Source organism: Salmo salar, chromosome 22 (assembly GCF_965601325.2).
Source record: "Salmo salar chromosome 22, fSalSal1, whole genome shotgun sequence".
In the NCBI taxonomy this organism is placed as follows: domain Eukaryota; kingdom Metazoa; phylum Chordata; class Actinopteri; order Salmoniformes; family Salmonidae; genus Salmo; species Salmo salar.
In genome coordinates this window covers 29,488,936-29,504,195 of record NC_138312.1, presented here as the reverse complement: position 1 = coordinate 29,504,195, position 15,260 = coordinate 29,488,936, and the positions used below count along the sequence as shown (strand labels likewise).

Here is a 15,260-nt window from a genome sequence, read left to right as displayed (position 1 = left end):
AGTATAAACATTGTGAACATGAGAGTAAAAGGAGTATTCCCTACCCGTAGGGTTAGAGATCCTCCATATATGAAATAAGTTCGAATTTTTTATGTAGGTATTTAAGAATTCGCTTGAATAGGAGGTAGGGGTTCGCCGGGTAGAGGATCTATCCAAATATTGGTCTAGTACACAGTTGAGGTCCCCTCCAATGACCAGGTTAGTGTGGGAGATATCTGGAATCAGGGCAAGGACTCTTTTGAAAAAAGAGGGGTTATCAATGTTTGGCCCATAGATATTAAGTAGAGTTACAGAAGTAGAGTGGATCTCTCCTACTACGATCACATAACGACCCTCTTTGTCCACAATAGTGGTTTTATGTTGAAAGGGAATTCCTTTCCGTACCAGAATCGCTGTGCCTCTCGTTTTGGCAGAGAAGTTAGTGTGATACACTTGCCCCACCCACTTACATTTAAGTCTGTTATGAGAATTGTTTTTCAGATGGGTTTCTTGCAAGAATATAATATCAGACGAGAGTGCTTTCAAGTGGGCTAGGACCTTGCCTCTCTTAATTGGTTCATTTAAACCCTTGAGATTCCAGGAAGTGAATGTAAGCCCCGCCCTCCTTTCATTTGTAGTTCCTATGGTGGCCTGCATAGCATGTAAGTTACTAAAAAGGTAAGAAAGTGCACCAAACCATCACGATCAGCATATGTAGCACCTACACCCGAGCAGTATCCAACCCACCCCTCCCCCCCTGCAAGCACCTTTACTCTCCACCCTGTTCCCCTACTTTCCCCAACATTTACCCCTCCCATCAACCCACATATAACAGGCATACACAAAAAGGAGAGAAAAAAACATGAAAATAAAAATAATAAACACATTGTCTGGCCGATGCCAAAAAAGCACAGCGCGACCTCGAACAAGAGGTAAAACAAAAATAAAATCCCAACTATACGTTCACCTCTCATTATCCTAGAACTTCTACTAACATCTGAACTGAGGAGGCTCCCGCGATTAAAGTGTTCAATTAGCATCTATTAAACCTAAACAGAATAAGTTGCAACTTAAACATATTGTGCACTTAAGCTTCATCTTGGGACAATCCCTGAGATAAGCAAGATATAGCATCACAACATTACATTGCTAAGCAATGCCGGTCTAAACAAAAACCATCAGCAACCGACATAGACAGCAGTACAATTACATATTGTGGGTTAGGAGATGGGAACAAGGATTTTGATAAATTGAACGTACCCCCCAATCAAAAAAAATATATATATAATAATAATAAAAAATTAAATAAAAAAGACAATTTTTTCCCCTTCTAAATAAAATTTTAAAAATTATTTTTAATAACTAAAAAAACAGTGATTGTCACGTCCTGGCCAGTATAAGGGTTAATTGTCATTGTAGTTTGGTCAGGACGTGGCAGAGGGTATTTGTTTTATGTGGTTCAGGGTGGTGTTTTTCTAGAAGGGGCATTTGATTTAAGTATTCCGGGGTTTTTTGGGCACTGTCTGATATTCATGTATTCTATGTTTAGTCTAGTGAGTCTGTTTCTATGTTTGGTTAATTGGGGTTGGGACTCTCAATTGAAGGCAGGTGTTGTCTATTTGCCTTTGATTGAGAGTCCCATATATTAGGGTGTGTTTGTGTTTGTCATTTGTGGGGGATTGTTTGTGAGCACTGCGTTATTGAGCCTGCTACACTGTTGTGAGTCGTGAGTACTGTTTATTGTTTTGTTTTTGTTCTGTGGATGCTTTACATTTTTTCATTAAAAGAATGAGTATCCATATAACCGCTGCATTTTGGTCTTCCCTGCAACACCACGACGAATTTCGTGACAGAATCCCCCACCAAACCAAGACCAAGCAGCGGAGAGAGGAGCGGCACGCTCAGTATATGGACTATGGGGAAAGATGGACTTGGGAGGAGATTTTGGATGGGGCTGGACCTTGGCATCAGGCTGGGGAATACCGTCGCCCACGGGAAGAGATCGAGGAAGCGAAGGCTGAGAGGCGGCGGTTTGAAGCCATGGCGAGGAAGCCGGAGAGGCACCCCCAAGATTTTTTTTTGGGGGGGGCACACGGGTAGTTTGGCTAGGTCTAGGAAGAACCATAAGCCAGCTACCCATGAGTACATGGAGGAGCGTAGGAGGTGGAGAGCGCCGTGTATCGCTGAGGTGCGCAATATCTCGCCTATACGCACGCACAGCCCAGTCCGCCCTGCACCAGCACCCCACTCGTGCAGGGCTACTAGTCTCATCCAGCCAGGACGGGCTGTGCAGGCGGTGCGATCACGGCCACCTGCGCGCCTCCATGGCCCAGTCTTTCCGGTCCCTGCCTCTCGTGCTTTCTCGGAAGTGAGAACCTCCGGGCTGGCACATCCAGTACCAGCTCCACGCACAAGGCTTCTAGTGCGTCAGTGCTGCCCACCAGTCAGGAGTCACCAGTGCTGCCCGCCAGTCAGGAGTCGCCAGTGCTGCCCGCCAGTCAGGAGTCGCCAGTGCTGCCCGCCAGTCAGGAGTCGCCAGTGCTGCCCGTCAGTCAGGAGTCGCCAGTGCTGCCCGTCAGTCAGGAGTCGCCAGTGCTGCCCGTCAGTCAGGAGTCGCCAGTGCTGCCCGTCAGTCAGGAGTCGCCAGTGCTGCCCGTCAGTCAGGAGTCGCCAGTGCTGCCCGTCAGTCAGGAGTCGCCAGTGCTGCCCGTCAGTCAGGAGTCGCCAGTGCTGCCCGTCAGTCAGGAGTCACCAGTGCTGCCCGACTCCCCTCCCGGGTCTGCCAGAGCGGCCCGACTGCCCTCCGGGTCTGCCCGAGCGGCCCGACTGCCCTCCCGGGTCTGCCCGAGCGGCCCGACTGCCCTCCGGGTCTGCCCGAGCGGCCCGACTGCCCTCCGGGTCTGCCCGAGCGGCCCAACTGCCCTCCGAGTCTGCCCGAGCGGCCCGACTGCCCTCCGGGTCTGCCCGAGCGACCCGACTGTCCTCCGGCCCAGCCCGAGTGGCCCGTCTGCCCGGAGCTGCCGGGGTGGCCCGTCTGCCCGGAACTGCCAGAACCGGAGCCACCTCCAGATATAGGTGGGTTGGGGGGGGGGGGGGGGTGTAGCACAGTGCCGTCGTTGACGGCAGCCACCCTCCCTTCCCTCCCTTTAGTTTAGGGGGATTTTTTGTGGTTGTTTTTTTTTTTGGTCTTGAGGTGCTTCCGGGGTTAGCACCTTTAGGGGGGGGGGGGGGGGGGGGTACTGTCACGTCCTGGCCAGTATAAGGGTTAATTGTCATTGTAGTTTGGTCAGGACGTGGCAGAGGGTATTTGTTTTATGTGGTTCAAGGTGGTGTTTTTCTAGAAGGGGCATTTGATTTAAGTATTCCGGGGTTTTTTGGGCACTGTCTGATATTCATGTATTCTATGTTTGGTTAATTGGGGTTGGGACTCTCAATTGAAGGCAGGTGTTGTCTATTTGCCTTTGATTGAGAGTCCCATATATTAGGGTGTGTTTGTGTTTGTCATTTGTGGGGGATTGTTTGTGAGCACTGCGTTATTGAGCCTGCTACACTGTTGTGAGTCGTGAGTACTGTTTATTGTTTTGTTTTTGTTCTGTGGATGCTTTACATTTTTTCATTAAAAGAATGAGTATCCATATACCCGCTGCATTTTGGTTTCCCTGCAACACCACGACGAATTTCGTGACAGTGATATATGTATGTATATATATATATATATATATATACACATTGCTCAAAAAATAAAGGGAACACTTAAACAGCACATCCTAGATCTGAATGAAAGAAATAATCTTATTAAATACTTTCTTCTTTACATAGTTGAATGTGCTGACAACAAAATCACACAAAAATAATCAATGGAAATCCAATTTATCAACCCATGGAGGTCTGGATTTGGAGTCACACTCAAAATTAAAGTGGAAAACCACACTACAGGCTGATCCAACTTTGATGTAATGTCCTTAAAACAAGTCAAAATGAGGCTCAGTAGTGTGTGTGGCCTCCACGTGCCTGTATGACCTCCCTACAACGCCTGGGCATGCTCCTGATGAGGTGGCAGATGGTCTCCTGAGGGATCTCCTCCCAGACCTGGACTAAAGCATCCGCCAACTCCTGGACAGTCTGTGGTGCAATGTGGCGTTGGTGGATGGAGCGAGACATGATGTCCCAGATGTGCTCAATTGGATTCAGGTCTGGGGAACGGGCGGGCCAGTCCATAGCATCAATGCCTTCCTCTTGCAGGAACTGCTGACACACTCCAGCCACATGAGGTCTAGCATTGTCTTGCATTAGGAGGAACCCAGGGCCAACCGCACCATCATATGGTCTCAGAAGGGGTCTGAGGATCTCATCTCGGTACCTAATGGTAGTCAGGCTACCTCTGGCGAGCACATGGAGGGCTGTGCGGCCCCCCAAAGAAATGCCACCCCACACCATGACTGACCCACCGCCAAACCGGTCATGCTGGAGGATGTTGCAGGCAGCAGAACGTTCTCCACGGCGTCTCCAGACTCTGTCACGTCTGTCACGTGCTCAGTGTGAACCTGCTTTCATCTGCGAAGAGCACAGGGCGCCAGTGGCGAATTTGCCAATCTTGGTGTTCTCTGGCAAATGCCAAACGTCCTGCACGGTGTTAGGCTGTAAGCACAACCCCCACCTGTGGACGTCGGGCCCTCATACCACCCTCATGGAGTCTGTTTCTGACCGTTTGAGCAGACACATGCGCATTTGTGGCCTGCTGGAGGTCATTTTGCAGGGCTCTGGCAGTGCTCCTCCTTGCTCAAAGGCGGAGGTAGCGGTCCTGCTGCTGGGTTGTTGCCCTCCTATGGCCTCCTCCACGTCTCCTGATGTACTGGCCTGTCTCTTGGTAGCGCCTCCATGCTCTGGACACTACGCTGACAGACACAGCAAACCTTCTTGCCACAGCTCGCATTGATGTGCCATCCTGGATGAGCTGCACTACCTGAGCCACTTGTGTGGGTTGTAGACAACGTCTCATGCTACCACTAGAGTGAAAGCACCGCCAGCATTCAAAAGTGACCAAAACATCAGCCAGGAAGCATAGGAACTGAGAAGTGGTCTGTTGTCACCACCTGCTGAACCACTCCTTTATTGGGGGGTGTCTTGCTTATTGCCTATAATTTCCACCTGTTGTCTATTCCATTTGCACAACAGCATGTGAAATTTATTGTCAATCAGTGTTGCTTCCTAAGTGGACAGTTTGATTTCACAGAAGTGTGATTGACTTGGAGTTACATTGTGTTGTTTAAGTGTTCCCTTTATTTTTTTTGAGCAGTATATATATATATATACATACACACAGACATACATACACATATACATACACACACGTGCACACACATCCACATATATACACACACACACACACACACACACACACACACACGTGCATACCTAACTACACACACCCATGCGCAAGTATATACACGCATACCCACATACGTACACGTGCATACACACACACACTTACACACATCTACATACACACACATCCAAAAAAATATACTTATAGAAATAAATATTTAAAAAAATATATATATACAGACACACACACACACACACACACACACACACACACACACACACACACACACACACACACACACACACACACACACACACACACACACACACACACACACACACACATACCCCAGAATAGTAATCTACACTAATTAAAAATATACACATACCTAATACTAAAAAGCTAAGAGAAAATAATAATAAAGTACACATAGTAATTATATGTACGCATACCTACACAGACACAAGCACCACGGAGGTCTGGTGGGAATCTAATCGTGAGAGCGGGCCAGGCTATGACAAAGGCAGAACAGCACAAAACATCAACTTGCTATCCAGGTGTCTGCGTCTGCCCCTTCCCAGCCATCACCCCCAGACCCCCGCAAGCAATAAATAACTGGTATGGTAATAGGAATAATGTAAGAATTGAAAAATAAATAACGAAGCAAAACAATGGGGGAACATGAGTATATCCATCCAAAAGTGTCAATGATCAGACCTGTAAGGCCTCCCAAACAGGCACCACCCCGAACCCAGTCGGAATTAAAGTGAGATTGATGTTAAATGAGAGCTCTAACCGCCCTCCATTGGTCAGCTCAGTGTGTTACATGTTCGGCAGGCCTTGTTGAGACTGTTTAGTACGGTTTCACCCATTATGGTATAGTATGGGTTCGAGTCCATGAGCAGACCCTAACACACAATGACAAGGCACTCTAACCTGTACGGGGGATTGGCGTATATTCCCGGATAAACTTCTCTGCGTCCAAAACCGAGGAGAGCCAAACCTTCTCTCCGGAAGGCGGGGTAATTCTTAGTCTTGCAGGGAAGAGCAAGGCTGGGCGAAGATGGAGTTTGTAGAGTTTGGTCATGACATCTCTGTAGCCGGCGCGGTGCTTTGCCACATCGGGCGCATAATCCTCGTAGACACCGAAGGGGTGCCCTTTATGTAACAGGTTGCCCCTCAATCGAGCCTTGCGCAGGATAAGATCCTTGGTCTTGAAACTGTGACAGCAGATGATTACTGGGCGAGGACGTTGGCCCGGTCGAGGCACTGGGACAAGGGCGCGATGTGCACGGTCCAGTTGGGGATCTGAAGCCAAAACATCCGATCCCAGTGCATCCTTCAATAGCTTGGCGAAGAAGTCTGTGTTGCGAGAGCCAGCCTCTACCCCCTCTGCCAGACCAACAACGCGAAGGTTATGACGCCTGGATCGGCCCTCCAGGTCGAGCACTTTCCCAGAAAGCCTCTGCACATCATCCTGCAATGACGTGCATAGCTTCTCCAACTCGTCGATCCTACCAGCGTTGAATTCAGAAGCTTTCTCAAGGTCCACAATACTCTGGCCCTGCGAGGCGACCGTTCGAATGGTGCTCTCAATTTTAGTGTCCAGTTCAGCAATAGTAGCCGTAAGATCCTCAGCTATAGCAACACGTAGTTCTCCCAAAGCCCGGGTAAGTTCTGTAAGTGTCACGTTGTTACCTGTGCCTTCCGCCATGTCTGTCTCGTTGTTTGGCAGGGAGTAGGCCTCCGATGTGGATTTATTGTCCTTTGGTCTCTTATTACTCGGCATTGTCACATAGAAAGTTACAATATTGTATTAGAAAGAAACGTTTGTTGTAAAAAGTGCTATAAAGTAGGTTAGGTTAGATTATTTCGCAAAAAAGTTGCAGGAGCCTCTCACACACAGCCGTTCACTCCAACATGCTAGCTCCGCCCTCTCGCTCCACTTCATTTAAAGAGGGACCACTCATCCATAGGGAAACCATGTAATGTGATATTCTAATCTCTTATCCCATGCTTTTTTGTTTCTGTCCTTTATTTTTCCATCCTGGCATCTCCTTTGTTTTCTATTGTTCTGTCTTTTCAAATTATGTTTCTCATGTGCTCATCATTTTCTTAAGCGTCCTCTGACTTTGGAACCATTTCCTCCAACAAAGTCTCTTGTGCTCATCTCTCTTTGTCCTAGCGTCGCCTGCTGTACCACAGCCCAACAGGGAGTCTCCCCTGAATCAAGTTGCCCTTAAAAATGCCTGCCGGAAACTAATGGAGATTCTTCCTCTACTGGAGTATGGGTATATCTGTACTGAGTGTGTTTGTTGATTGTATGGATCTGCTTTCCCTCATAACATGTACTCTTTTCCTTTGCTCTTTTTTTCCTCTCTCAGGAAGAAAAGAGGGAGTCGTAGTGATGAGGAGAGTGACTCAGTCCATTTCTCCTGCCAGAAGAAGGTAGGGAAGAAGCACTGTCTTACTCTCTTCCATACGGGCTACATTTTGAGTCTCAGCTCTGAGACAAACTTCTCTCTTGGTTTCAGACGCAGTCGCAGTGTCTCTTCTCCTTCATACTCCATCTCTCTCGCCCACCACCAGAAAATGAGTCGCAGGGATAGAGGGAGAGAAAGAAAGGGAAAAAGAGAGGGATCGTCGGAGTGAACTTTAGAGGGTGAACGAGCGGGTAAGAGGAAGAAGAGATCACGTTGAACATAGCTGTTGTCAAGAAAGAGCTATGAGAGTTACTGTAAATGGCCTATGAAACAGCACATCATGAACCAAATACAAGCCAGATTCTTACTTTCCAATGTTTTCACTTTTGTACATTGCTTGTATTACATTATAATTTGGGAAACTATGCTCTAAGATCATAGTCCAAAGTTTCTGTCTGAACAATATTTTTGAAATAAAAATGCTTTTGGATGACCTTGCCTTGTTTTATGAATGACATCAAGTGATTGCTTCCTATTCAGCACCACAACCAAACACACCTCCATGGGGAAGCTAGTGTGGCATCCTAATTAACCTAGCTGCTAAGGAGGCATGTTTCAATTAGACTAGCTGATTAATCTCTCCTGTTCCGTGTATATGCACTCTCAGCTCCCGGTAGCTAAACTCTGAAACACCCACATTCCCATGGGTGTAGTGTACCCCGGGTCTAGCATTGATTGGTTGGGTAACTAGGGAAATGCCCTTTGCTGTGATTTTAGGTGGATGGGTATGGCAGGAACTACTTTGTATTTGTCTGGTGTCCATGGTGATTTTACACTGGTAGTTCTGTGGGAGGTTGGGCTTGTGTTCAATGCCACAGAAAGAGTGAGTGTTTATGAAAGTGTACCTATAATAGATGGGCAGCAATCAATATCTATTTTGCTGTGGATTTGTATCTATGACCAAGAGTTGTTCATATTTGGAATAAAACATCTAGCAGGGGATTAGAGGCTGCAGACAGTTACTGGAATATAACTACTCTTAGAAGAAACTGAGAAAACAGGGCCCTGGATTAGGATGCAGAGAGACTGAAGAGTATTCTAGCCAGAACTCTAACTCTAATTCAGTAGCTGAGATGGAGACCCCAATGCCGGAGTTGAAAGAGTTGGAGCCAGTGGGTGTGGGTCTCGGTGTCAACAGGTATCCCTTCCAGAACGCCCTCTACATAATCTTTGTCCTGCTGGGTATTGTGGGTAACGCCACGGTGGTTGGTGTAATTAGTGAGAGCGTATTCAAAGACCCCAGCGGAGGACGTAACTCAGACATAATCCTGATAAACATGGCCCTCTCCAACCTGCTCCTTTCTCTGCTGAGGAACATCCTGCTGGTCATCTCTGACCTGGGGCTGGAGGTAAGGAGCTGGATGGGACTGTTACAGGGGTCGGGCACTGTGGTAGGGGGTGCCATGAAGAATGAGGGCTGTATGTGGGTGCTTGAGACAATGGGGAGGCAAGTAAGGGTATTGTGTGTGGTTTGGGCTCTAAGTAAAGGGTTGGAATTTGGAATTTGAGATATTGGAGCTGGTCTTTGAGGAATCGTAGTTTAAAATGCAAGGGTTATGGAGGGTGGTGTGGTCTGTAACTAGAGATATGCCATGTGAAAAGAAAGCAATCTGACAATATACCATTCCATACTTACTGATAAGAGCATTGTTCAGGTCGGCACTATAGTGTACACACACATAAAACCTCACACCCAGCTCTCTCTCTCTAGCTGAACACTTCCAGAGATGGGTGTCACGTCCTGATGGGGGTGTGGGTGTGGCTTCGCTCAGTCAACGTGTGGTCAACACTCTTCCTCAGTGCTTTCCACTTCCAGACACTGAGGCGCGTGGCCCCTCCCTCACGGACTGTTCACGGGCCCCGCAGACCCCCCAAGACCCTTCTGATTAGCCTGGGCCTCATCTGGTATCTCAACCTGATCTATGCTATACCTGCACACATCTACTCTACCAAGGGGAACAAGAACAGCACAGAGGTAGGACCCTGATATAATAGAAGCACAGAGGTAGACAATAGGTGATGTGTATTATTTAAGTTGTGAGAAATTGTCTAAAAAAACCTTCTCTGCCTTATCTCCCCCCTCCCCATCTCCTCTAATTTTCTCTCCTCTCTCCTCTCTGCTGTCCTCTGTCTCCTCTACCCTCTTCTCTCTTCCCCTCCAGACCCTGATGTTGGTCAGCAGCACCACGCGCCCCCTGCTGGGCTGTGTGTGGAACTTCCCATCCAGCTACGATACCCTGGCCTACACCACCACCTCCATGGTGATCCACGAGATCCTGCCTGTCATCCTGATGGCCATCACCAACCTGGGCTCCCTCTACACACTCTACACCCACGGCAGGACCCGTAACCCAGCACACATGACCCAGGACGCGCCCGTCATCAAGAGGATACCGGCTGAGAGACGGGCTGCCAAGGTGAGAGAGACTGGAATGATTCAGAATGATGGCTTGTTGTGTGTGGCCTGCCGCCTGGTTATTGTGGATGGAAAGAAGTACAACACGTGATTTGGACCTGTAACATTGTTATTGTCATAAAAAATGAGGAATGTGGAAAAAAATAAATAGCTTTTGGATTACTAAGGTGTTTATGATCCTGGTGTGTTTTCAATACACAGAGTTTTTATAAAGAATCTTTTATGACCGTCATGCTAAGAGAGGACGAAAACAGGTAAATAGTTTCACAGTATTTTCTTTCCTTACCTTCCCTCTCTCGCCAGGTGATTCTAGCCCTCACCATCCTCTTCATTGTGTCTTGGGGAACTAGCATCATCTCTATCAACTACTTAAACTACTATAAAGGATCTTCAGCCACGTTTCTCCCGGTTATAGCTCGCTTTGCCAACAGCATCTTCATCGCCATTTCGCCCATCGTGCTGGCACTGGGTCACCGGCGGCTGCGTGCTGTCATTAAGTCTTTTCTTACTCACTGACAGATCCCACACCCTGACACACACTGCAACGGACATTATGGGGAAGCCAGTAGAAAAATATTATACTTCCCTTCACATACCCTAATAATAAAGTAGACTTACATGTTTGTTGGCTTTCCTCTAACCATTGGCAAAAATGATAAGGCCATCTGTGCTCTTTTAAGGTACTTACTACTGAGCAGTATATTTTCCAGGTGTGTCGGAGTCAAAATAAGAATACTGGAAGAGATGGAGGCTCGCACACTGTCGAAAAAAACTAAACATCCAAAACCGAGGCTTGAATGTTTATTAAAACATAATGGTGCCCAAAAAATCAGAGTGCAAGAAAGTGCATAAATGAAAGTGAAAACAAATCACAAACGTTTCGGCCTCAGGCCATCATCAGTTTAACCATTGGCAACCATTTTGATCCTCTTGGACAGACTGTTTAAACATGGCTCTATGAGAGTCAAACCCATTCATTTATTATTTTATGACCATTTCTAAGAATGTATTGATCTCTGAGGAAGACCACTGTTTGTTTGTCAGTGAGATTACATGAACACAATTTATTTCTGGCAACCTGCCCTTTTGTGAGCGACAGAATGTTTTTGATGTATAGACTGTACGTGAAAGGGCACTCCTAGCTATAGATAGTTGTTGTTACATGTTCTGTCTTGTTTGCTCTTTAAAAAACAGTCAAAATAAAGGCCTTTATTTGTACGATCTCTCAATCTCTGAGACAGTTTATGCCAGAGGCTCCTCTACATAAAGCTCACAGAGGGATTGAACAGTCCAACAGGATCTGTCTTTGCAGAATGTGAGAGCTTAGCACAATATCTCAACACTCCAGATCTTAAACATTCCATTACTTTAAATGTTCTAAGGTATTGATTGGATGGGTTATTACTTATTTATACAGGATTTTTACATATATGTGGACATTTAAAAACAGAATGAGGGGAAAGCAAGCACTGGCTATTTAATTATTCCATACAAAGTGGTACTCTTTCATTCATTCAGTTACATATTTTTTTAAATATTTGCTTGAACTCTCTCCTCTACTTTGATTACCTCTCTCCTACTGAATAGTGAAAACAGTTTATTTTGCCTTCTTTCCTAGAATGCCAGAATCCCGGAGTTGCCTCTTTACTGTTGACGTTGAGACTGGTGTTTTGCGGGTACTATTTAATGAAGCTGCCAGTTGAGGACTTGTGAGGAGTCTGTTTCTCAAACTAGACACTCTAATGTACTTGTCCTCTTGCTCAGTTGTGCACCAGGGCCTCCCACTCCTCTTTCTATTCTGGTTAGAGCCAGTTTGCGCTGTTCTGTGAAGGGAGTAGTACACAGCGTTATACGAGATCTTCAGTTTCTTGGCAATTTCTCACATAGAATAGCCTTAACTTCTCAGAACAAAAATAGACTGACGAGTTTCAGAAGAAAATTATTTGTTTCTGGCCATTTTGAGCCTGTAATCGAACCCACAAATGCTGATGCTCCAGATACTCAACTAGTCTAAAGAAGGCCAGTTTTATTGCTTCTTTAAATCAGAACAACAGTTTTCAGCTGTGCTCACATAATTGCAAAAGGGTTTTCTAATGATCAATTGGCCATTTAAAATGATAAACTTGGATTAGCTAACACAAAGTGCCATTGGAACACACGAGTGATGGTTGCTGATAATGGGCCTCTGTACGCCTATGTAGATATTCCATAAAAAATCTGCCGTTTCCAGCTACAATAGTAATTTACAACATTAATAATGTCTACACTGTATTTCTGATCAATTTGATGTTATTTTAATGGACAAACAATGTGCTTTTCTTTCAAAAACAAGGACATTTCTAAGTGACCCCAAACTTTTGATCGGTAGTGTATTTATTTTCAGGGTTTTTTTTCGTTATTTTCCGGTTGTACCCCTTAAAACCTGTTAGGGCTAGGGGGCAGTATTGACACGGCTGGATAAAAAACATACCCGATTTAATCTGGTTACCACTCCTACCCAGTAACTAGAATATGCATATACTTATTACATATGGATAGAAAACACCCTAAAGTTTCTAAAACTGTTTGAATGGTGTCTGTGAGTATAACAGAACTCAAATGGCAGGTCAAAACCTGAGAGATTCCTTTACAGGAAGTGGCCTGTCTGACTATTTCTTGAACTTCTTTTCCATCTCTATCTTTTACTAAGGATCTCTGCTCTAACGTGACACTTCCCACGTCTTCCATAGGCTCTCAGAGCCCGGGAAAAAACAGAATGTCGTCATTCCAGCCCCAGGCTGAAACACATTATCGCCTTTCTCAAGTGGCCGATCAAGGGACTCTGGGCTTATGCGCGTGACCCGACCGCCCCCGCCTTTGTGATTTTTTTCCTCTGTTTGCCGAAAAGGAGATTCCCTGTCGGAATATTATCGCTTTTCTACGAGAAAAATGGCGTAAAAATTGATTTTAAACAGCGGTTGACATGCTTCGAAGTACGGTAATGGAATATTTAGAATTTTATTGTCACGAATTGCGCCATGCGCGCGACACTTCTTTACCATTTCGGATAGTGTCTGGAACGCACGAACAAAACGCCGCTATTCAGATATAACGATGGATTATTTTGGACCAAACCAACATTTGTTATTGAAGTAGCAGTCCTGGGAGTGCATTCTGACGAAGACAAAAGGTAATCAAACTTTTATAATAGTAAATATGATTATGGTGAGTGCTAAACTTGCCGGGTGTCTAAATAGCGAGCCCGTGATGCCTGGGCTATGTACTTAGAATATTGCAAAATGTGCTTTCACCAAAAAGCTATTTTAAAATCGGACATATCGAGTGCATAGAGGAGGTCTGTATCTATAATTCTTAAAATAATTGTTATGCTTTTTGTGAACGTTTATCGTGAGTAATTTAGTAAAATGTTAGCGAATTCCCCGGAAGTTTGCGGGGGTATGCTAGTTCTGAACGTCACATGCTAATGTAAAAAGCTGGTTTTTGATATAAATATGAACTTGATTGAACAAAACATGCATGTATTGTATAACATAATGTCCTAGGGTTGTCATCTGATGAAGATCATCAAAGGTGAGTGCTGCATTTAGCTGTCTTCTGGGTTTTGGTGACATTATATGCTGGCTTGAAAAATGGGTGTCTGATTATTTCTGGCTTGGTACTCTGCTGACATAATCTAATGTTTTGCTTTCGTTGTAAAGCCTTTTTGAAATCGGACAGTGTGGTTAGATTAACGAGAGTCTTGTCTTTAAATAGCTGTAAAATAGTCATATGTTTGAGAAATTGAAGTAATAGGATTTTTAAGGTTTTGAAAATCGCGCCACAGGCTTAAAGTGGCTGTTGAGTAGGTGGGACGCAAGCGTCCCACCTAGCCCATAGAGGTTAACCAGTTTCAACCCCTGGTTATGTTATGATCCACCTGTTTTTCCCCTGTCCCACGTCTCTCTCCCCGCTCATTGTTAGCTCCCGTTGCTCAGAGGGGCAAATCATAGAGGACCATCATTAGACTAATTTACCCAGCATCCCCCCAGGGGCTTCCCAGGGCTCTTATTAAAACTATCCCATCCATTGATGTGAGAAGGGTGCAATTTCGCTGCGCAATTTGGGGTGTTCCTTAGTTGACGTAGTATGTACATGTATGTAGAGTTATTAAAGTGACTATGCATAGATGACAACAGAGAGTAGCAGTGGTGTAAAGAGGGGGAGGGGGGCAATGCAAATAGTCTGGGTAGCCATTTGACTAGATGTTCAGGAGTCTTATGGCTTGGGGGTAGAAGCTGTTTAGAAGCCTCTTGGACCTAGACTTGGCGCTCCGGTACCACTTACCATGCGGTAGCAGAGAGAACAGTCTATGACTAGGGTGGCTGGAGTCTTAGACCATTTTTAGGGCCTTCCTCTGACACCGCCTGGTATAGAGGTCCTGGATGGCAGGAAGCTTGGCCCCAGTGACGTAGTGGGCCGTTCGCACTACCTTCTGTAGTGCCTTTCGGTCGGAGGCCGAGCAGATGTCATATTTTTTATTTTATTTAACTAGGCAAGTCGGTTAAGAACACATTTTTCTTTACAATGATGGCCTAGGAACAGTGGGTTAACTGCCTTGTTCAGGAGCAGAACGACTGATTTTTACCTTGTCAGCTCAGGGATTCGATCTAACAACCTTTCGGTTACTGGCCCAATGCTCTAACCACTAGGCTACCTGCAGCCCAAGGATGCTCTCGATGGTGCAGCTGTAGAACCTTTTGAGGATCTGAGGACCCATGCCAAATCTTTTCAGTCTCCTGAGGGGGAATAGGTTTTGTCGTGCCCTCTTCACGGCTGTCTTGGTGTGCTTGGACCATGTTAGTTTGTTGGTGATGTGGACACCAAGGAACTTGAAGCTCTCAACCTGCTCCACTACAACCCCGTCGATGAGAATGGGGGCGTGCTCGGTTCTCTTTTTCCTGTAGTCCACAATCATCTCCTTTGTCTTCATCATGTTGAGGGAGAGGTTGTTGTCCTGACACCACACGGCCTGGTCTCTGACCTCTTCCCTATAGGCTGTCTCATCGTTGCCGTCAGG

At 45.9% G+C, this 15,260-nt stretch overlaps 1 protein-coding gene across 1 annotated transcript; it reads left to right on the top strand.

Moving 5' to 3' along the window:
- Window positions 1-8,873: 8,873 nt before the first annotated feature.
- On the top strand, window positions 8,874-10,720 carry LOC106583056 (olfactory receptor class A-like protein 4). Its single transcript, XM_014166837.1, has 4 exons — window positions 8,874-9,137; window positions 9,500-9,763; window positions 9,951-10,205; window positions 10,508-10,720. The coding sequence occupies exons 1-4, from the start codon at window positions 8,874-8,876 to the stop codon at window positions 10,718-10,720; spliced, it is 996 nt and encodes a 331-aa protein (XP_014022312.1).
- Window positions 10,721-15,260: the final 4,540 nt, after the last annotated feature.

What these genes read in the sequence shown, in the direction of transcription:
- LOC106583056 (XM_014166837.1), top strand. Translation starts at nt 8,874, where the DNA reads ATGCCGGAGTTGAAAGAGTTGGAGCCAGTGGGTGTGGGTCTCGGTGTC. An exon ending in GGAACAAGAACAGCACAGAG is followed by an intron (nt 9,764 to 9,950) that starts GTAGGACCCTGA and finishes CTTCCCCTCCAG; the next exon opens with ACCCTGATGTTGGTCAGCAG. An exon ending in CTGAGAGACGGGCTGCCAAG is followed by an intron (nt 10,206 to 10,507) that starts GTGAGAGAGACT and finishes CTCTCTCGCCAG; the next exon opens with GTGATTCTAGCCCTCACCAT.